Source organism: Leopardus geoffroyi, chromosome C1, assembly GCF_018350155.1.
Source record: "Leopardus geoffroyi isolate Oge1 chromosome C1, O.geoffroyi_Oge1_pat1.0, whole genome shotgun sequence".
Lineage (NCBI taxonomy): Eukaryota > Metazoa > Chordata > Mammalia > Carnivora > Felidae > Leopardus > Leopardus geoffroyi.
In genome coordinates, this window is record NC_059328.1 from 78599862 (window position 1) to 78624504 (window position 24643).

The window sequence follows — 24643 nt, forward strand, 5'->3', positions numbered from 1 at the left end:
TAGCACTCCATCTTTATTGCCAATTCTCCTTACCTCCCACTTTATAGTACACCATTCATGATAATCCTATGTATTTTTTACTTTACTGTCTCACTAAACATTGTGTCCACCTTCTTCACTACTGAATCCCCAGTGCCTATAAGACTGACAAATAAAAGCTGCCCAAATATTTGACAAATACATAATTAGATGCCATCCTTCTTTGAAGTCTCATAATCTCACCTCCTCCCAATCCTATTTGAGAATCACTGTTGTAAAATATACAAAACATGTCCTAAAATAGCATCTATTTAGAATGAAAAGTCTGGCTATATACTTTGTAAGTAACACAATAGAGAAACAGGTATTATCATGCCCTGCTGGTCAAAGTACGAAATGGCACAACTGTCAGGAGTGTTATCTGACAAAATCTATGGAAGTACAAATATATTTACCCACTGACCAAACAATCAAATTACAGGAACACATAGATATACCTCTATAGGAATATGTAGATATAACTCTATATGTCTGAAATTATATATGTATAAGGTTATTCACTATACAGTGCCTGTGACAGCAAAACACTGGGAACAATCCATGTGCACACCAATAAGGACCTAGTTAAGTATACTATAGCACATCCATGCAATGGAAAACAATATACCTTAGAAACTAATAAGACTCTTCAAGCACTGATATTGAAAGCTCTACAAAATACAGTGACAAAAAAAAAAAAAAAGAAGAGCATACAGTATGTTAGCTTTCATGTAAGAAAGTGAAAAGAAAAATTATATATTTTTACTTGCTAGTATTTGCCTAAAATAAACTCTAAAAGGATATATCAGAAAATAATAAAAGCAGTTACCTAGCAAAAAGTAAAAGGGGTATGTGGTAGAATCAGAAACAGAATGAGGTAAAAGGGGACGGATTGCTTTGATTTATACTCAAACAATCAAAGCATTACGAGTATGTATTAAGCTAGCAAAATGTATATTATATATAAGCAATAGGTTTATTTTCTTCCTGTTTCCTTCCTATCATTATTCCATGTAGGCATAATGTTATAATCATAGTAAAATACTTTGATTTTCCTCACTTAAAATTTCTTATCATACAATTTTGCAAATTCATAATTAATACATCTTTTCTCATGGACATACATATATCTATGTCTATATATCTCTCTATATTTGTAGAACCAGAAAATTTAAAATATTTCTGTCATCTTCAAATTTATATTTATGTAGCAAATCCCATAATCTCATTACTAAAATCTCAGGCACAAGGTGTGTCTTGGAACTTCAGATTTTTTAGATTTTAGAAAAGTAATAAGGTGCATACCTTAGTAGTATTAGTGGCACCTTAGTATTCTCTAGTGGCAACAGCACCCATAATGAAACAGTATGCTCAGTGTTAAACACAATGAAACAGTAAAGTATAAAAATACACACCAAGTGGGATACAATAAAAATTATCCAAATGAATGTGTGTGAAATTTATGAGAAAACGTTTGGGTTTCAGAGTATTTTGAATTTTCATATTGGAGATCACAGACTTGTACTAGTTTCATTTTTAAGTGGGAATATTCAAACACAGTTATAGAGAGAAAATAAAATTAATATTAAAAACAGTATCCTGATATTTTACATAAATGAAAAATAAAATGAACCTGAATAATTATTTACCAACAAATTATAAGCTATAATCATGTAGAACTAAATGAAAATTAATGAGGGGTGCTTGGGTGGCTCAGTCAGTTGAGCATCTGACTCTTGATTTTGGCTCAGGTCATGATCTCACAGTTTCGTAAATTTGAGCCCCTCTTAGGGATCTGCACTGACAGGGTGCAGCCCGTTTGAGATTCTCCCTCTCTCTCTGCTCCTCCCCCACTCACACCCTGTCTCTCTGAAAATAAAAACCTTAAAAAAATAAATGAAAATTAATCAGATTTACACAATTAAAGGACTAGCTTCCTTGAAAAAGTTAGGTTTGTTCCTGAACTATTCCAAGATAACAAGGTAAATATATACACTTAATTAGAATGTACTAGGTGCTAGGGTAACAACACACTGGTCATTCTCAAAATCTACAAAAGGTATTACAAAAGATTGAATAAATCAATATACAGTGTAAACACAGGGGAATCAGCATCTTTAACATCTTTTACAGATTAATGAACAGTTAAAGATTAAACAAAATATATATTGGTTCTTAAAATTCTCTAAAATTCTGAATCTGAGCCCATTGCTTAAATTAAAAAAATACATATATGTATATATATTTTCATCAGCAAATACAACAAATATTTATTTCCAAAGCACACTTTACTTAGCTTAAGTTACTAAGGCATTTGAGGAGCAATATTAAATCAAGTCATAGTGTTATCAACCAATGTTTAAGGAAAACTTAAACCAGTAACGAAAAAAGATTAAGTTTAGCTCTTTATTAAAAATAAGTCAGCATAGACGATACGGCATCATAAAAACTCAATCACACATTAGAAGACGAATCAAATTGATACAACCTCATGTCACATCACTTTATTTTTAAATTAGTCTAGTTATAACTTTCCAGAGGTACTAATTTTAAGTTAGTACAAATTTCAGTACTGCCTACAGATTTCTGTCAGTGTAAATTGTAACAGCCATGCATATTTATTAGGATGTAATTTCATCTCTGGATTTCAGTGACACTGATAAACCATTCAAGCTTCACTCTTGGTTTTTAATGACACCAGAACAAGTTGATGGAATTACAGCTTTACATGTGCCATTGAAAGTCTTATTTCTTATCATAGAATAATAAGGCTGAAATCTCTAAAGGGCATCATTCCTGCTATCTCACCATGGAAAGATGGATGACTAGTTTATTTTTAAAATCCTGTAACTTGTCATCAGTAATCCATTCTAATGCTCAGATCACAGTCATCTCTTTAGTTATTTCTCTCTCTCTCAAACACACATACACTATCTCTTCCACTTTCTCTCTCCTTCTACCCCACTCCACATCCCCTCACCCTCTCACCACTGTTATACTGTAGATTAATTTCAAGAAAAAATTTACTTGCATTCAAATATTTTTTGATGCTTTATAAATCCAAACACTTTACACACACAAAATTTAAAAAAAACAAATTAAAGTAATGGGAAATGCACACAATTTCCCCAACCCATTGGTATACACAAACTTCTTTTGCTTTCTACCCAGAAAACATTTATCAATACTGAATGTCTACTGATAAGGTACCAATCAAAGCAGAGTTGCCCTAACCTCTCTACATTACCTACTTTTTCGTTACGATTTTTAAAACTTCGTTTTTAAAGGGTTACAAGTCAAAATAAAAATTGTACAGAGATATCAATTTTCAACCACCTGGCTAACTTAATTCCCTACACCAGCATTTAACCAAGTAGGTGAAAATGAAGTTTCCTGCCTGAAATCCACCTCAAGGCATGATGAGTTAACCTTGTCTGAAAGCAACCACCAAACCAAGTTCAGGAAAAGTTGGAAACAAAGCTAGTTCTTTTTGGTTTTATTTGGTTTTAAGATAATAATGAGACAAAACAAAAAGGCATTATTATATTGACAAAAACATTAGGTAGTTGATATATTTACCTTGCATTCAATCTCTGCTTGTTTGCGCTTTGCTTCACTTAATTGAGTAAGTAGTCCTTTGTTCTGTGCAGAAAGATACTGCACCTTCTCATGTAGACTGATCACCTCTTGTTCCGCTCTTCGAAGATGGTTACTATTGATCTGATTCTAGTAATTAAAAATATAAATACTCAGACTATAAAGACCCGAAAAAACTTATATATTTCTACCTCTCCATTTTATACCTCAGTAACATTATATAAAATGTTATTATTAGTTACAGATAAAGTTTTTTTAACAAATAGTTAAATACTAAAAAAAGTATACAAGTGCTTTAAAAATCAAGCCATCCAAAAGAATACTTTAGGTCCATATCCAAAACTCTTCCTACAGCTCAATATTTTCATTTATACAATACATATCTATAAACTTTAAGAATGTTTACACAGAACTTGAAGGTATTAAATTGTGCAACAGGCAGTGTCACACAAATGAGTAGATACAGGAATATGATGAATTTGACTCCTATTTCCAGTTCTCAAAAGAAAGTACAGACTGACTGAAAAGTACCATCACCATTTACTGAACTGTAAAATCCCTGATGTCATAAAATGTGTCATGTGCACTTTTACATTCCTCCCATGTACAGCACAGTCTTTTTATACAGCATGGACTGGTTTTGAACTCTGACTTGTTATTTGGTCATTATCTAAACTAGTTATAATATTTGAGTCTCTATTTCCTCATCTGAAAAATGTATATAAAAATAAGACCAATTTTTCATTTAGTTGTCTTTAGTATTAAATGAGAGATTACATGCAGCAGGCCTTAATATATAGTAAGAACTCAATATATGCTAGCTGCTTAATTTATTGTAATTATAGAACATGCTAAGAAATTATATAGACCTTAAGTTGACTGACATGAGGTAGTCTTCCCATTCAAGCTTCATGCAGCCTGATTTCTCTCAACCCCAAAATGTTCTATTAGGGGTCTGAAACAGTAGGGATTTTATAACCAAAGACAGGAAAATCTGGCTCTGCGTTTTATAGTTTTTCACCCATAGTAAAGTTATCTAATCTCATCCAATTTCAGTACACTGTTATAAACATAGATATTACCACTCGAATTTAAAGTCTGTGTTATATCTGTCTCTCAAAAATAAATAAAATCTTTAAAAAATTTAAAGTCTATGTTGTAGCAGTCATATGAAAAAAGTTTATGCAAGGAGTCTCACACAATGCCTGAAATTTAACAGATACTTAATAAATCCTTGGTTGTTACTATTATTATATCTATTCTGCCTCACTCTATGAAAATGACCCTGCCTGCAGTTTTTTTTTTTTTGAGCTATTTTTTTTTTTTAATTTTTTTTTTTTCAACGTTTATTTATTTTTGGGACAGAGAGAGACAGAGCATGAGCAGGGGAGGGGCAGAGAGAGAGGGAGACACAGAATCGGAAACAGGCTCCAGGCTCCGAGCCATCAGCCCAGAGCCTGACGCGGGGCTCGAACTCACGGACTGCGAGATCGTGACCTGGCTGAAGTCGGATGCTTAACCGACTGCGCCACCCAGGCGCCCCTTGAGCTATTTTTTTTTAACGTTTATTTATTATTGAGAGACAGAGAGACACAAAGCGTGAGTAGGGGAGGGGTAGAGAGAAGGGGAGACACAGAATCTGAAGTAGGCTCCAGGCTCTGAGCTGTCAGCACAGAGCCTGACATAGGGCTCGAACTCACAAACTGCGAGATCATGACCTGAGCCGAAGTCAGTCGCTTAACCAACTGAGCCACCCAGGTGCCCCAAACCTGCCTCAAGTTTTAATAAAAAGATCCACATCATCTAATAGATTTAAACTCCAAAACATTCTACCACTTCTGGGTTTCTTCATCCTTACTTTTACTCATCTTCCTGACTCACTATATGTCTACAAAATAAACAGTAAACTTCTTAGTGCTCAAGTACTTAGTACTTACAAAATGTTCCACAACCTCTTTTTACTATCTTTCCTCCTACCACTAAACAAATAACCACACTTGATAGGGACACACCTTCAACATAAGCTGCAAAGAATTCCCACAAATAGAACTCCTCCTTGCACCACTCAATACAAGTCCATGACCCATCATCACAAACTATACACATTAAACAAAACGCCAAATTGATGATGAGTGAGAAACAGTAGAAAAAAGGATAGCAATGACAGATTTTTTTAAAACTCTAGATAACAAAATAATCATGTAAGGACTTTATGTAAAATGTTTTGTTTAAAATTTTTAGACATAGGGGCGCCTGGGTGGCTCAGTCGGTTAAGCGTTCGACTTCGGCTCAGGTCATAATCTTGTGGTTCGTGGGTTCGAGCCCCGCATCGGGCTCTGTGCTGACAGCTCAGAGCCTGGAGCCTGCTTTGGATTCTGTGTCTCCCTCTCTCTCTGCCCCTCCCCTGCTCATGCTCTGTCTCTCTCTCTCTCTCAAAAATAAATAAACATCAAAAAAAAATTTTTTTTTATTTTTTTAGACATAAAAAGAAGAAGCAAAAACATAAGCATAGAACAAGTAACTATCAAAAAACACTTAGCAAATTTGAAAAACAACCAAATACATTTTATAGAAGTTAATATAGCCAAACATATTAAAAATTAATTAAAGGATTAAATAGGAGATTAGATACATTGAAGATAGTGTCCCAGAAGAGGTAAAGAGAGTAAGGAGGTACAAAATACACCTAATAGGGGTTGCAGGATAAAACAGAAAACAAAAAGATTAGATATAATGGTCTAAGAGACAACAATAGTTGAGAATTTTTTACAACTGGAAGAAATATATATATGAATCTACTATTCATGAAGCACAACTAATTCCAAACAGGATAAATACAAATAAACCCTCAATAAGATACATTTTAACAAAACAGAATGCTAAAGAGAAGACGAGACAGGAGCATCTGGGGGGCTCAGCTGCTTAAGTACTTGACTCTTGATTTCAGCTCAGGTCATGACCTTACAGTTCATGGGTTTGAGCCCCACAAGGGGCTCTGGGCTGGAAGTGCAAAGCCAGCTTGGGGTTTTCTCTCTCTCCCCCTCTCTCTCTCTCTGCCCCTCCCCTGCTAGCATGTTCTCTTTCTCTCAAAATAAATAAAAAAAAAAAAAAAAAAAAAAAAAGAAGAGACAAATCAGACATCAATAGGAAAAATCTGTAGTGCTTAAAAAAATAAATTTCATCCGACAACAGTACATTTAGCTAAACTATAAGAGTGCGAAAAAGTACACCTATTTTAAGAAAGTGAGAGTTTACAATTCATGATTGAAATTGGAAAAAAACTGTTAAATAAAAGTGAGAGAGAGCAAAAACGCAGCAAACAAGTAGACAAATCCAAATAAGCCCTGACTCCATAGAACAATAATGTCTAATAATTTAGAGATATAAAAAATGTACAATAGTAAGATACAAGATTGGAAATGGAAGAAGAGCATATAGAGATCTTCTAAGGCCCTTACACACTTTTAAAGGAAGATGGAGATAATTATCAACATCAAACTCTGTTTAGTCTCAGATGAGACTTTTTTTTTTCAGGTAATAAACACTAATAGAAAACAAATGGAATTATAAAAGTCAAACTAGCAGAAGAGAAAGAAACATCTAAATCCAATAAAAAGCAAGAAAGGAAAAAAACACAAAAAAAGAAATGAAGTAAAAAATTTTCAAATATATCATAATAAACAGTTTTGATTTCTGATGAGGATATAGAGTAGAAAGAGGATTGTTTCCACCCTTTCAATTAAAAAAAAAAAAAAAGCTGTCCAAACTCAATTAATGACTTTTGTTGAAACCAGAGAGGTGAGCACACAGGGCAACAAACTAACCCCAAATCTAAGGACAGACAGGGCAGATGAAGCCAGAAACTGTTAAGAATAATTTAGCCAGAGGCCAAGTATTGGCTGGCTAGAGAGTGTGGAGCCTAACGGAGCAAAACAGTTCACAAGCTTTTGTACACTTTTTCTTCATGGACCCCAACAGGTACACACAAAAAAGATGGATGAAAGCCTTGAGAAAGAGATCTCCATAGTAAAGGCTTGAGGGAGGAGAACAGCAGCCAATACAGAAGCACTAAACCTTGCTTATTTCCTCTACAGAATAAAAGGTTTCATCCATTACTATCAGAAACACTGGTGCCCTTAGAACACTGGGGAAACCACCGTATCTGAGAAAGGGACAGGACTATATTTTGGGCCTAGGACTATAGCTGGTGGTAGGGCAGGAGCACTAAGAAAGTCAAACACACCAGATCCAGGGCCACAATGCAGCCTAAGACTGAGGCTTTATCAAAACAATGGGGACCACTCTGGCCCTCCAACTTCCTGTAACAAGTAAGAGTGGAATACTGTTGGAGACGGACTCTCTCTGAAGTGCTGTACACATGGAAGACCTAAAAGACATTGAGAAAAGCCTCTGGCAAACCAGCCCCTAATCTAAAAATAAGATAGTGTTAGAGGAATTTGAAGCCTGTGGTGCAATGAGGGTAACCACAGAAACAACAAACCTCAAAACCAGCCCAACTCCTGACTATATTAACTCAAATCCCCCACATTAAAGGCCTACCAGAAGAAAAGGTATGCCCATTTCCAGGCATAAAAACTACTTACCTTAGTCTACTGTCCTATACTACACACTCAGTTTTCAACAAAAAATTACAAAGCATAGGAAAAAGAAAAAACAAAACACTACCAAGAGATAAAGCAATCAACAGAATTGGCCTCATATAGGACACAGATATTAAAATTACCTAACAGGGAATTTAAAATAACTGTAATTAACATGCTAAAGGCTCTAAGAGAAAGGTTAAAAACATTCAAGATCACACAATATAAGCAGAGAAATGAAAACTGTAAGAATCAAACAGAAATGCTAGAAATGAAAAACACAGTAACAGATGTGAAGAACGCCTTCAATGGTTCATCAGACAACTCCCAAAGTGGAGCAAAGAATCAGTGAACTTAAAGATAGGTCAATAGAAATATTTAACACAATAGAAACTGAAACACAAAGAGAATAATGAGAAGAAAAAAGAAAAGAGCATCAAAGAGTTACTATCAATATCAATTAATCTAACGTATGTGTAATGGGAATCCCAGGAGGAGAAAAGAATATGGAATGGACAGAAGAAATATCTGAAGAAAGAATAACCAAGAATTTTCCAAATTTCATGGTAGATAGAAATCCACAGGTCCAAGAAATTCAGAGAGAAACAAAACAAAACAAAAAATACAACAAGTCATTTCATATTCAGAGTGCTAAAAACAAAAGAGAAAATCTTAAAAGTAACCAGAGGATAAAACACATTACATGCAGATAAACAAAAATTATAACAGAATTCTGGCTTGCATGGTTACTGACAAGAAGAGTAACTTTAAGTGTTGAAGGAAAAACAACAACCCAGATTTCAATATCCAGCAAATATATATTTTAAAATTGGAGCAATACTTTCCCAAAGAAACAAAACTAAAAATCCACTGCCAGCTGATCAGCAGTACAAGACATGTTAAAGAGATTTCTTAAGCAGAAGGAATATGACACCAGACAGAAACATGGATCTGTACAAAAAAAAATAGAATGCTGAAAAATGGAATAATTGAAGGAAATAAATATCATTAAATTTTTTTTTAATTTCTCTGAAAGGTAACTGATTAAAGCAAGACTAGTAGCACATATGACATATTTGTACTATATGTAAAAGCAAAATATATGACAACAAATAGCACAAAGGATAGGAGGAAGAACTGGGAATATACTGTTGTAAGGTCCTTATACTACATGTGAGGAATATTATTTGAAGATTAGCTCTCATTAGGTGTATACTGAAAAACCTAGAGCAACCAGTAAAAAAAAAAAATTAAGGAGTATAAAGAAGTCACTTGTGGAGATAAAATGGAATCATAATGCCCAATAAATCCAAGAGGAAATAGAAAAAGAAAAGATATAAAGAACAGATGGAACAAATAGAAATAGCTAGCAAGGTGACAGATATTAATCCAAACTGAATCATCAAACATGGACTAACCATGACTGCTAAAAGAGACTGGGACTGCATTTTTAGAGCTTTATTGAGACATACACATAAAAGTCACCCACTTAAAGTGTACCTACACTTCAGCAGTTTAGTACAGTCAGAGTTGTACAACCATTGTCAAACTGGATTTTAAAAAATGTTCATCTATATTCAGTTTATCAAAGATATCAACAGGCTCAAATTAAAAAGATGGAAAAAGATAAATAAGGCAGAGACTGAAAAAGAACAGCTTAGAGGTGCCTGGGTGGTTCAGTCGGTTGAGCATTCGACTCTTCATTTTGGCTCAGGTCATGATCTCACGGTTTATGAATTTGAGCCCCACATCAGGCTCTGTGCTGACAGTGCAGAGCATGCTTGGGATTCTCTCTCTCTCTCCCTCTCACTCTTTTCCTCCCCCACTTCTGCTTGCGCGCTCTCTCTAAATAAATAAACTTAAAAATAAACATCTTAGGTAACTGTATTAAGATAGACTAAATCAAAATGCATCCTGAAAGATAAAGAGGGTCAGTATATAATAAGATTCATTTTAAACTTTTGTAAAGTTTATTTATTTTAAGAGAGAGAGAGAGAGCAAACAAGCAGGGAAGGGGCAGAGAGAGAAAGAGAAAGAGAAAATCCCAAATAGGCTCCATGCTGTCAGTGCACAGCCCGATGCAGGGCTCAATCTCACAAACCATAAGATCATAACCTGATCCAAGATCAAGAGTCTGGTGCTTAACCAACTGAGCCACCCAGGTGCCCCTAATAAGATTCATTTACTACAAAAAATGACAATTAAAAATTTGTGTGTCCCTCTAAAAGTGGCTCAGAATATTTTAAGCCAAAAAACTGTCATAATCTAAGGAGAAACAAATCTACAATCACAAGAGAAGGTATCTATTTGTTAGTATTTGAAACATCAGGTGATACACACAACTAGAAACAATATAGAAGATACAAACGGTATAATGAAGAAGTTTGATCTAATATAAGTAAGACTCTACGGACTACAATCTGTGACCACAAAGCAATTTCGTTAAACTAATGACATAAACTACTAATGAAGTGAACCAGAAATCTATACATTTGGAAATACAAAACATACTTGTAAACAAATCTTGAGTCAAACAAGCAATCACAAGGCAAGTCAAAAGCATGGAACTGAAGAATAAAAAATATATTAGAAAAGAAAACATAGGTAGGAGTACAAATAAAGGTGAAAAAAGATGAAACCCAAGCAACAAATAATAAAAGGATATAGTAACAGAACTAAATTATATAGAAAACTATGGTACAACATGGAGGACCAACAAAAATGAAAAATCCAGTCTTTAGAAATATTACTAAAAATGGCAAACCTCTGAAAAAAAAATGGCAAACTTCTGCAAACACTTTTCAAGAACATAAACACAAATAAACACTATTAGAAATGAAAAAAGACCTAAATATTGACCTCGTAAAAAGAAATTTTTTAAAAAGACACCCTGAACAACTCTAAGTGATGAATTTGAAAGTTTAGATGAAATGTGTCTTCCCAAGCAAACACGTCTTACCAAATGAGACTCAAGAACAAACATAACACCTGAAAAGGTCTATAAGCCTTCAATAAGTAGGATCAATAGTTACTATTCCCAAAAAACAAGACAAAAAGATAAGACTATTTAAAGGAATGGATTCCAGCAAATATTCAAGAGGTAATTCTAATCTTATTTTTGTAGAAATAAAAAGATAAAATACAATCTGATTTATTCCATGAACTTATTATAACTTTCATACCAAACCTAGGAGAGTATCCCCCAAAAGGAAAATTATACTACATTCTAACGTAGGTAAGAAAAATGTAAAATATTAAAAACCTAATCCTGCAATGTGTTGTGTATGTCCCTGTATGTGTTCTATATCATAAACTTGTTTATTTTTCAGTATTTTGAGAACTGTACCTCAATATAACTGGCTTGTTTTGCAATCCTATGTATTTTACTTTATGCATGAAAAAACATTTTTTATTTATTTTGAGATAGAGAAAGAGAGCACAAGAAGGGGAGGGGCAGAAAGAGAGGGTTGAGAAAGAAATCCAAGCACACTCCAAGCTCAGTGCAGAGCCCGAGGTGGGGCTTTATCCTACTACTGTGAGATCACAACCTGAGCCTGAGCCAGTATCAAAAGTTGGACGCTTGGGGCGCCTGGGTGGCTCAGTCGGTTGGGTGGCCAACTTCGGCTCAGGTCATGATCTTGTGGTCCGTGAGTTCGAGCCCCGCGTCGGGCTCTGTGCTGACAGCTCGGAGCCTGGAGCCTGTTTCAGATTCTGTGTCTCCCTCTCTCTGACCCTCCCCCGTTCATGCTCTGTCTCTCTCTGTCTCAAAAATAAATAAACGTTAAAAAAAAAAATTTTTTTTCTTAAAGTTGGACGCTTAATCAACTGAGCCACCCAGGCACCCCTAAAAACATTATTTGGAGAAAGGATCTGGAGATTTCAGACTGCCAAAGGGGTTCATGGCATACAAAAAAAGATAAGAATCCCGGTACTGAAGAAACTCGTAGAGCTATACACAAGGAAACAGGTGCAATAATATTCAGAGTAGCATTATTTGTAATAGCAAAAACTGGTACAAAGAAGGAAGAGTGTGGCTCAATAAACCAAGGTGTACTTACTAGGTGGTATTTTCTGAAAGTCACTAAAATGAAGGAACTGAAACTACATGTATCAACAAGGACAAATCTCTTCATCTGGACGTTAGATATGAATCATCACCAGTTCAAGCACTGGCATTTAGGAACAAGTGCCTTACACCATTTCTCTTTCATCAAAATGCATCCAAAATTACACTCTGTCAGGTACAGTTCAAAATACAAATTCCTTAGGAAGCCTTTCCCTAAACCGTCTAGTTGGAATTAATTCCCCCTCCTATTTTCCATAGCAGTTTCTATCAAACTCTTTAGTTACCAGATTTCTAAATTAAACATTTTTCCAGTTTTATTGAGAATATAATTGATATACAGCACTGTGTAAGTCTAAGGTGTACAACATAATAACCTGACTTACATATAGTATGAAATTATTAGTTAATATCCATCATGTCATATTGTGAATTATATTAAGTGTAGTTTGTGCAACTGATTTTTCAGGTAAGTTCTCTCTGATGACTAAACAGTCCTTTGTATTCAACAGTTCTGAAAATTATGTTCATTGATTTCATTCATTCACCACTGTGAAACAAAATCTGAACACTGGCTTAAAAGCTGTGTTTCTATCTTTAATGTGTACAATGAGATAAAATCTGTTATAAAAATAAAACTTTCAATTATAAAAACAATCATAATTTCACTGTTATAGTCAATTGTAATGAAAAATACAAGAAAATAACTTTGAACAACATAAAACAAAATCTATTTAATCTAAAGGATTTACAGATTCATGTTATCATGTTAAAGTTGGGATGATCATTTTGCACATATGTATACAGAATGATACATGAGTTAACTATGCCCCCTACTGACTATTTTGAAAACCAAATAACATTACAGAGAATCCAGAATGTGGTCCACACAAATGTACCACATAAAAACCAAATGTACTTTATAATGCAAATGGGCTCATTAAAAAGGATTGTGCAAATGTTAAGTATATTTAAGACAGAATTTATCACAGAAAGAGAAGACTTAGAAAGAAGTATAATTTTGGAATTAACTGCTCAGAGTTACCACATTACATATAAGGAAGCATCATTCACATTATATTCTGCACCAATTGTTTTCGATGAGGGGCAATTTTGCCCCCAGGGGACATCTGGCAATCTGTGGAGATGCTTTTGGTCAAAACCTGGGGTGAGAACCACAGTGCTACTGGGACCTAGTAGGTAGAGGACAAGGATGCTGCTAAACATCCTACAATGCACAGGCCAGTCCCCACAATAAAGAATTATCTGGTTCAAGAATTACCTGGTAATAGAGTCAAGGTTGAAAAAATTTGCTCTACATGGATATTTCCTCTCAAATTGTACAACAAGGCAACAAAGTTAATAATGTATAGTTTTATGACTTGCTTAAACTTTGCTGACTGAGTCAAAGAAGACATTAAATCTCTGATATCAAAGACTACAATTTTTAGCCCTTTCCATTTGGGCTAGGAAATTACAGTCTAGACTTTTAGCTCTATTCTTCTGGCTCTATTCTAGGGATGATATAACCTGTGCATAAATTTTTGATCTGGTAATGTTATTTTTTAAAGCTACTGGGCTTTCCCATCATACCTGTGTTTCCATTTCCATCATCCTTTGTTTTATTTCTCTTATTTCTGCCTGAGTTTCAGCTTCTCTAAGTCGAATGGTCATCAGTTCATCCTGTAACTCATTCACAGCATTCTTCTTTGGTGGATCTTTCCACCTCCCAGTAGTACGAGCTAAGTGGCGCTGAAAGACAAAAAATTAGGTTACAACACATATTCCTAGTATCAAAATAAGAGCTAACTTTCCTGAGCACTTACTTCATGCCCAGTACTATATTAAGCATTATGTATACATTATTTTATTTAATCCCCAGAAAACCTTAAAAGTTAGGCAACTATTATCTTCATTATACAGGTCAGAAAACAGAAATGGCAATTAAGTAACTTCAGAAAGGTCACAAAGCCAGTAAGTGGCAGATCTGGAATACAAGCTCAGATATAGTTCAAATCTGTTTATACTGTGGATTGATTATTGTAAAGAATATAATTTTCACCCTCAATTTTTTATAAGAGAGATTTCCACAATGTTAACTAAATCCCAAGCAAAGAAAAAAATGGGGCTATTCATGAATTATGGAGGTAATATTAGGAGTGTTCTCAAAATATCCATGGTGAAGGATCAGTTTTGTTGTTCTTAATTTCCAGTTTATTGCTGCCTGATACATTTATGGTACTGTCAAGGACTAATTTCAGTCTTTGCTAGATGTAGCCCCACCCCAAATTCAAACCAAAGTCACTACTCTGAAATGGTATACACTGTTTTCTTCTTTCCGCTCTCCCTTCTGTCTTCTAGATTCTTTTTTTTTTTTTAATGTTTATTTATTTTTGAGAGAGAGAAAGAGACAGAACACAAGCAGGGGAGGGGCAGAGAGAGAGAGGGAAACACAGAATCCGAAGTAGGCTCCAGGCCCTGAGCTGTCAGCATAGAGTCTGACGTGGGGCTCAAACTCACAAACCAGGAGATCATGACCTGAGCCCAAGTCTAATGCTTAATCAACTGAGCCACCACAGAATCTTCTAGATTGTTTTTTTTTTTTTTGTTCCTTGTGAAGAGTTTCCCTCATATGTGAATAAATTTGAGGACATATAAGTGACTGATTTATTTTGTGAGATAACCAATTTTCAAAAGAGGTTACGAATGTATAGACAAATTTATACTGGTATCACCCTTGGGCTGTTTCATACTGACCAATGGATTTAGCATCAGCAGAAGAAATATGTGCTGTATATGCTACATAAAGGAAAATTTTCTTTTCGTTCTTTAGAAGAAGTTATATAAATCACAATGATACAGTAACAACAATGTGACTTGATTTCTATTTTATCTTTTATTTATTTATGAGGATTTAAAAGGGAGAAGCAGCTTGAAGGTACTTTCAACTTATAAATGCTCTCAGATTTTTACATTTCAAGAAACTTTCTCACTTTAAACTCAAATCCTAGTGTTGATCATCAGCTACTTCAGACTCACACGAATTGGATACTCCGGTTTTACCCACTTTCTAAAAAGCATGCAAAAATATACTGATATACCTGCCAGTGTTCCTCTAAATCCTTGACTTGTTGTCTAAGTTCTTTCAAACCCATAATAGCTTCTGCTTCTCTCAGTTTCACAGCAATGAGCTCTTCCTGAAGCCTTGCAATGTTATTCTCATCAGGAAAGGAGTTGTTTCTCTAAAGCCAGAAAAAACATAACTTGGGATTTTTGTTAATTTAAAAAATAAAATAAAACATATATAATAAGCTATTTTGGCCCATATGTAACTGCAATTCATTTTACAGTTTTACTGAGATATAAATCACAAACCATGAAACTTACCCTTCAGTGGTTTTAAGAGTATTCACAGGATTGTACAACCATCATCACAATCTGCTTTCAGAACATTTTAATCACCACAAAAAGAAACCTTATAACCATTAGCAGTCACTCACATTTTCCCTCCCTCAACCCCGGCCAACTCCTAGTCTACTTTCTGTCTTTATGGATTTGTCTATTCTGGACAGTTCATGCAAATGGAATGTGGCCTTTTATGATTGGCTTCTTTCACTTATGTTTTCAAGGTTCATTGCTTTTTATTGACAAACAGTATTCCCTGTGTGTATATTCTACATTTTACGTATATTCTACATTTTATCTATCCATTCATCCAATGACAGACATTTAGGTTGCTTCCACTTTTCGGCCATTATGAAAATGCTGCCATGAATATTAATGTAAAAGTGTTTGTATGGACCTGGTTTCTAATTCTCTTGAGTTTTATACTAAGGAGAATTGCTGGAGCAGAAGCTAATTTTGCACTTTTTAAGAAACTGTCAAGCTTTTCCAAAGCCAATGCACTGTTTTACAATCCCACCAGGAATGTATGAGGGTAATTGTACTTAATTTTGAGGACAGAGAAAGTCTAACTCTGCTTTATTTGTAAAACACTAATCAGCGTTTTGAAGCAACATGATTAAAAATGTTTTTCAACAGGACAATAAGCTTACTAACCTCTGATTAGGTCTCCAAACAAAGCATGAACAACATTTACATTTTAAAGATTTATGGAAAAGAAGAGTCCAAAATCCTTTTTGTTGTATTTTTTCAGCATGTTACTTTGGAAAGGAGTATAAAATCTTTGTACATTAGCCACTATTTATATCAGGATTAAGAAATTAACACCAAGGTGATCTAAATATTTGCTTCAGGAGTACAAGATTTAGACTGATTCCTTACCATACTGACAGACCCATCTTGGGATACAGTGTAGCCCCTATTACATTGCTCTGTGCCATGACCAAGAGATCCTGAATTAGGCTCTAGTAAAAGCTCCTTAGGTAAACTTAAGTACTACTGAGATTTCAAGTCCTGAATCTGTGAAATTTTCTATCTAAAATATTTCATGGTAGGATGAAGATTTTAGCCCACAGAGATAATAAAGTTATTCTTGCCAACTACACATTTTTATGATGGACTATAAATATCTTCCAATTGAAAACCAGAAATTTACTATATATTCCTACACAAAGAATTCCTGTATTTCCTACACAAGTAAATTAACCATAGGAAGCATGAAGCCTTTTAATTTCCTTTCTACTCTATAACATAAATACCAACATAGCTACTTAAGAAATCCACTTTTATAATTTTTTTTTAAAGCTTGTTTATTTATTTTGAAAGAGCATGCATGCACGTGCAAGCACATGTGAGCAGAACACAGGCAGACAGACAGGGAGAGAGAGAGACTCCCAAGTGGTCTCCACATGGAGCCTGATGCAGGGCTTGATCTCATAACTGTGAGATCATGACCTGAGCCGAAATTAAGTCAGTCACTCAACCAACTGAGCCACCAGGCACCCCAAGAAATCCATTATTAAATTGGACCCAAGGATACTTCTTCCAAATTTTCAAATTCCAAATTTTCAAAACTGAAAGATCCAGATTCTTATCTACATCACAGAACCCAAGGTACTCCAACTTAGAAACCAAATATTCTGTTATACATTTTTTACAGCATTCTTGCTGGCTTTTTTCTCAACAAATAGGAGAAAAAATTCTCCAAAAATAGTGTAAAAAAGGCAATCAGATTTCTAGCAAAATTATTCCACTACTGATGGTAGTTACACCTGCTTTAGTTCATAAAGAAATAAGAACAACTTGAGGCTGTCATGTTCATTATTTATGAGGCTTTTCAAAAAATATTTTTAATTTATTTATATTTATTTTGAGAGATAGGCGGGAGTAGGGGTGGTGGGAAAGGGGCAGAGAGAGAGGGATGCAGAGAATCCCAAGAAGCCTCTGTGTCAGCAGAAAGCCCAATGCAGGGATCGAACTCAACAAACAGTGAGATCATGACCTGAGCAGAAACCAAGAGTTAGACACTTAACTGACTGAGCCACCCAAGCGCTCAGGCTTTTATTCACATAGCTAGATACTATAAAGATAAAAAGAACACTTAACATAGAGCCCAAGCCATCAATGATTTCATAGAGGACAAAAAAGAGATTCAGAGTTTGTGATCTGGAACACAGACTCTCAAGTCTGAGAGTTACAAGAAATCTAAAAGCATTTCTATTTCTACTAACTTATCTAATCCTTAAAATTCTTTAGTAATCCTGAAAAGAAGTAAACTAGCTTCCCTAAGTATGCCTTGGGCTAAGGTCTTCCTACATATCCTGAGGTGGCTTATGTAGCTAGCAAAGTTTTAACAGTTACACGCAGATGAAATTTTTTCTGACACGTTTATGTATTAGTCATATCCCACTAGATGAAGATACTATAATATTTGAAGACAACCATTAATATGTATTCCCTAAGTTTCTCTTCTTCAACGTTTAAGTATTATTCATATCAACATTACCCTGCTTGTCTTCCTCTAAAAGGGCTCTAATGTTTTTTGTTTTGTTTTTTTAACCCTTAAAAAAAGGGGGCTTTGAGTAGTATGGCAACAACAAAGAATAACCGAGAATCTCATTTTCTTTGTCCTTTCCTCTCTTAGTAACTAGTATGTAAGGTTTCCAATGTATGAAAACACCAAGTCCAATTTAACTGCTTAATAAATTCATCTTATCACATGTCCCCTCTAATTTGGGAGTGACACTATTTATATTGTTCTCACCTTCTCTATATCCAGGACTTTATCCTGCATCTCCTTTAGTGCACACTGAGACTCAGCTTCACTCAGACGAGCTTGGACCAATTCCTTCTCTAGTTGCAGCACAAAATCTTCATTGTAGTTGGAATTGCATTTATGCTACAAGTTATAGACGTATGATGAAATTCCACAGAAGTATGAACATATACATACAATAAAAATAAATGCAATTACACAATACAGTTATTAAGGGTAACCAAATGTAAAAGTTCCATCTACCCACTACTTCCAGCTTATCTCCTCCAAATGATTTTCCAAGGAATAAAAAAGTCCAGGCTTGGTATCTATAAAGACGATCACATTATTTTGTGTTGGTAACTATACTAAACAAATTATACTAAATTATATTATACTAAACAAATCTAATTCATGAAAGATAAATGTCTCCTTTTATTTTCCCATCCATCCAAATACTAAGAATTTGCTCTGACTCTATAGACATGCTCTGTACAGTAGGGTAGCCATTAGGCACATGTGGCTACCGAGCACTTGAAATGTGGGTTGAAATAGTCCATACTGAGAAAGGATGTGGCTAGTCCATACTGAGAAAGGATGTAAAATACAAACTGAATTTTAAGACTTAATATGAAATAAAAAGGCAAAATCACCTCATTAAGCGTTTTTATATTGGTTAAAGGTTGAAATAATATTTTACATACAGAGTTTAAGAATATTAATTTCATCTATAATTATTAAGTACTCATTTTAAAATGGCATTTTAAAATGCATATGTGGCTCACATTATATTGCTATGGGACAGCACTGTTACATGCTACAGAAGTACACAGTATAAAAAAAAGTAAATATTTAACTGAAAATTCTCTTTTAATGTAACAGAAATAAAAATAAGGCATCCATAGTAGTATGAACCATCCTAAATTGCAACAGAATAAAAATGTATTTGCTCTTAGAAATGTAGATCTCTTTAAGGATATGCATGAAAATCACTGCTAGAAACAGAGAAAGGAGTTGCTGCACAAAGAAATTAACCATGGAAGCATGAAACCTTTCCATTTCCCTTCTTGCTTTTTAATGTGAACACCAATGCAGCCATTTAAGAAATCCCTTTTTAAACTAGTTTCTATAAAAAGCTGTTTAAAAAAGCAAAAGACATATAATTCACCATTATGTAAGACTTCCTAAAAGAAACTATTATTTCCCATTTAATTTACACAGTAAAGAAAAAGAAAATTCCAAAAAAGAGTCACAGAGAACCACCTCCTATTGAACTAGTTTGAGTAAAGACTAGTTCCTTTCACTCTTCAATATATTAGGAATAAGACAGATGTCAAATTAAAACTTTATTTTAAAACTAGTAAATGCTTAATTAAAACATGATATTCGCTTTCTCCAGTTACCCAAAAAGATGATTTTTAAAAATTAATAGTTCACTTACTAAACAAAATGAGGACTTTTTAATTAAATGTATTACACATTGTTTCTTCTAGTAATTTTGTGGCACCATTAAAACAGTATTTCTATGTAAGGAGTACATCTGTGGCAGGTATTATCACTTTAGTAAATACTTACCTTGCTAAATAGGGAAAAGGCACTCTTTTGTAATGACCACATCCAAACTGGAAGCGCCGTATTTTTTGTTTAATGAGATCATGGTTATTTCATGAGTAATACTAGAATTTTTTGCCTTAATCTAAAGCCCTGACAACTGTAGTTCGGGTTTGTTTGCCACAATTTTATATTAGGAGATACCCAGGAAAACATCAAACCCAAATGATCTATATGAGAATGAAATCACTGCTCTGGTATAAACCAATTGATATAACTAAGCACAAAAAAAACTATACTAACATTGGGGACACATTTTTATCAATAAAATTTATAAAACATCGAATTATCTTCTATTGTTCAAGGAATAAATTCTAAATTCCATAGTTTACACATCTTATTTCTCCTTTCATATTTCCCTTTGAGTTCAGGGTTGTTTCTTAATCCACTGTAAACTAGCTTTAGTTCTCATCCTGTACTGAAACTGTTCCAATCACTAACAACATCAATACCCAGTAATAGTATAAAAAACTCAATGGAAAGCCCTTTTATTCAGCTCTTACCTTCACTGGATAGTCTACTGAATTTGACCATTCTTAAAACTTTTTCAATTTTGAGGTGCTACTCCTCCATAGTTCTACTGCCTATCTTCTCTGTTGCCTCTGCCAATTCTGCTACTTCATACAGGTATGTATGATTATATGTACATGTACATGTGTATGTGTCTATCAGTCCCCAGGGTTTCAGTATTGTGTGTTTTCTCTTAATCTTTCTGTTTTCTTATTTTGTAGATTCATCCTATGTGATTTAATCCACTATCCAATATAGTCTGTATGTATAGGCAGTATTAGCTGTTATCTCTATGTAGTCAGTACAGGCAGTGGATGAACTTGCCAAGGAAAATCTATATAACAGTAAAAAGGGGAAAGTAGAAGGAAAGAGAGAAGGTAAGGAGGAGAATATGATGAAACTCTAGGGACAGTACACACATAGATACACAGAGTATATAAACTCAAATCTGTATTTTCAGCCCAGATCTTTCTACTAAGCTATAGATCCGTATTTACAACTAGCTACTGGTTTTCTCTGTCTGGTTGCCCGCATATTCACCTCACATTCAACATGTTACAAGTCAACTCCCCATCTTTTCCTCCTCGTGTATATACTATTTCTGCTAAGGATCCCACCATCTAACAATTGGCCAAGCCAAAACTTTCCCTCTTCTAGTCAACCCATAACATACCCAAACCTTTTCTTCCAGGTATCTCTTGAATTTGCTTGCTCCTCTCCATCTTCATTGTCATTGTTTTTATTCATGCCCTTTCTCTGAACTACTGCTATATTCTTAAATAAATTCCCTTTAAAAAAATTTTTTTTTCAACATTTATTTATTATTCAGAGACAGAGCAGAAGCATGAGCATGGGAGGGGCAGAGAGAGGAGGAGACACAAAATCCGAAGCAGGCTCCAGGATCTGAGCTATCAGCATAGAGCCCGACATGGGGCTGGAATTAACAAACCGGGAGATCATGACCTGAGCCGAAGTCGGACACTCAAGGAACTGAGCCACCCAGGCGCCCCACATAAATTCCCTCCTAACTATTGTAGCACTTACAGCATTATTCAATATTTTGTGTTACATACCATAGTAAATTATAATAAACACGGGGCATTTTTACAATTCTACCACCTGCACCAAGTAGATGTTTTCTGACCCTATTGTTTGGAGCTTGAGGAAGTTTTGATTCCGTGTCTATTAATACAAATATGTTAATGAAAATTATACAAGCATTGATATACTTAAAAAAAAAATATTCACTGGGGCGCCTGGGTGGCGCAGTCGGTTAAGCGTCCGACTTCAGCCAGGTCACGATCTCGCGGTCCGTGAGTTCGAGCCCCGCGTCGGGCTCTGGGCTGATGGCTCAGAGCCTGGAGCCTGTTTCCGATTCTGTGTCTCCCTCTCTCTCTGCCCCTCCCCCTTTCATGCTCTGTCTCTCTCTGTCCCAAAAATAAATAAACGTTGAAAAAATTAAAAAAAAAAAAAATATTCAGAATGAACCTAACACCACTAAGTTAATTTCACCCAATTATCAACTTCCTATATGGCAACTATTCCTGTCCACTTATATTCATATGCATTTTTACTGGACAAAAAGTATTTTCATTGGAATCATTCTTAATATTCATATAGGCTCTTCATTTATTGTTGCAGCTTAGGGAGTTAGAAAAAGTTCTGGCATTTGTTTGGTTGGCTGAAAAATGGACCAAAAGGTGGCTCACAGCGAATGAACTGGAAATGCCAGACATGCCTTAGTTTAATGTAGAGGAAGGGAAAATTGGTAACAAATCTGGGGAAGATATAGACAGACCTCTTTCAATGGACTAAAAAACAAAAAGACATTTATTTGTTTCCCCTGTGAATGCTCACCAAAGGGTGACCTCAGCAGAGAATTTTAAAAATTAATTGGATAAGATGACCCATTGGGTGGTTACCAGTCAGCCTCTTTCCTCAGCCACCCAACATTGTCCAATAGGCTTATGAACACAGCAGCCATGGTGGGAGGGATGGAAGTTATGCATCTCAGCAACACAGACTTCCATTCACCAAGGTTATGGTCACTGATGAGAGTCCACTCTGCCAAGAGCAAAGACCAACACTGAGCCTCTGATATGACACCACTCACTGGGGTAAGTAGCCAGCTATCTGGTGGCAGGCAGGTTACTTACACTGGACTGCTTTTATCATGAAAGGGGCAGCATTGTTCTTATTGGAATAGACACTTACTCCAGATATGAATTTGCCCTCCCTGCACACAATGCTTTTATCAAAACTATCACCTATGGACTTACAGAATGCCTTATCCATCATCATAGTATTCCACAAAGCATGGGCCCATGCTCATGGAATTCACTAGTCTTGACACGTTTTCTAACATTCTGAAGCAGCTGGGTTGACAAAACGGTGGAATGACCTTTTGAAGACTAAATGACAGTGCCAGCTAAATGGCAGTATCTTGCAGGGCTGGGGCAAGGTTCTCCAGAATGATGAATGTGCTCTGAATCCATATGTGGTGCTTTTTCTTCCACAATCAGGATTCACAAATCCAGGAATCAAGAGGTGGAAACAAATCTGTCTGGAACACAAGAAGGTCCTTTAGAGAGTCTCTTAGTATTACCACACCCTGTGATTAAGGTCAATGAAAAACCAGGAAGGATTACTAATGGCCCAGACCCTTCAGGAATCAAGGTCTGGATTACCTCACCAGGCAAAAAATCATGACCAGCTGAAGTGCTTGTTGAAAGTGAAGGGAATAGAGAGTGGATAGAAGACAGTTATAAATATAAGCTACAATCACATGACAGAAATGAGGACTGTTATTGTCAAGAGTACTTCCTTCTAATTTTGCAAAGAATGTGTTTTCTTTCCTCTTTTATTTTCTTATCATATAAGATGCAGGGACTTTATATCAAAGTATTTATTGTTAATTTTACATCAGAGTATTTAAGTTATAGGATATCAAGAAGGGAAAACATTACTGAAAGACATTAACTTCTTTTCAGGGGAAGGTGTTAGTGTATTTTCGGTTGCGCACAGGATAACCGTATCATGTTAGGCAGAATTATGACCTTGTTGCTGTCTTTATGTAAATAAGTATGATTTAAGGAGAAGCACATGGTTGTGAAGTTGACAAGGGTTGGACTTATCATGGTTAATTTTTTTGTGTCAACTTGACTAGGCCACGGAGTCCAGATTAAAACATTACTTCTGGGTGTTTCTGAGGGTGCTTCCAGAATACTTAGTACATTGCCCTCCCAATGTCATTGGGCATCATCCAATCCACTGAAGGCCTGAATAGAACAAAAAGTGGAAGATACACTCCCTTGCTGCCTGCCTGAGCTGGGACATCGGTTTTCTCCTACCCTTGGACTGGAATTCACAACATCAGCTTCCCTGGCTCTTAGGCCTTTGAACTTGAACTAGAATTATACCACTAGCTTTCCTACAGAGGGTAGATCATGGGACTTATTATCCTTCATAATGACATGAGTCAATTATTCTCAATAAAACTATGTATGTGTCTTACTGATTGTTTCTCTGGAGAACCTTGAGTAATATAGGGTAAATTTTACAAATAAGATTAAATATATTGATTTAGAAGTTTTATTGTTCTTTGGGTTTTGGTCCATTTCAAATTTGACCCATTATAGCTTCTGCAATTTAACTCTTTTTTGGTTATTTCTACCATTTCCAATTTTTTTTTTGGTTCAAATTTATTTATTTCTTCTTGTTTCAAATCTTTGCAAATCTAAATATGGTCAGGAAAGTGATACTTATGTCAGTGTTTAGTCTACTAAAAATTTTGCCAAGTCAGATTTACCTCTAAGTTTTGGTTTTTATTACTAATAGCCTATGACATTTCTCAAGCAAGCTGGTAGAATAACGGAATAATGTTAACATTAATCCTAATAATAGGTACCAATGAGCACTCATTATGTGCCAGGTATTACTGTAGAGTATCAACTTCCTTAAGTCTCAGCAAGCCTCTATTATACACAGAACTAAAGAAGTACCCTGATTAAGTATACACAACCAGTGAGTGGAAGAACTGGCATCAAAGTGGCAATGTTAACATATGCTGCTGTGGACTGTAAACTA

General features: G+C 35.1%; 1 protein-coding gene across 16 annotated transcripts in view; it reads right to left on the reverse strand.

The window, feature by feature from the left end:
* EVI5 (ecotropic viral integration site 5) overlaps window positions 1–24643 on the reverse strand; it is a 244123-nt gene that overhangs the window by 76257 nt on the left and 143223 nt on the right. For all 16 annotated transcript variants that reach the window (XM_045478298.1, XM_045478293.1, XM_045478297.1 and 13 more), the window contains 4 exons: window positions 18446–18580; window positions 15381–15521; window positions 13873–14031; window positions 3598–3744 (listed from right to left, as the gene is read on the reverse strand). In XM_045478298.1, coding sequence (XP_045334254.1) covers window positions 3598–3744; window positions 13873–14031; window positions 15381–15521; window positions 18446–18580 — 582 coding nt within the window. The remainder of the gene's footprint in view (window positions 1–3597; window positions 3745–13872; window positions 14032–15380; window positions 15522–18445; window positions 18581–24643) is intronic.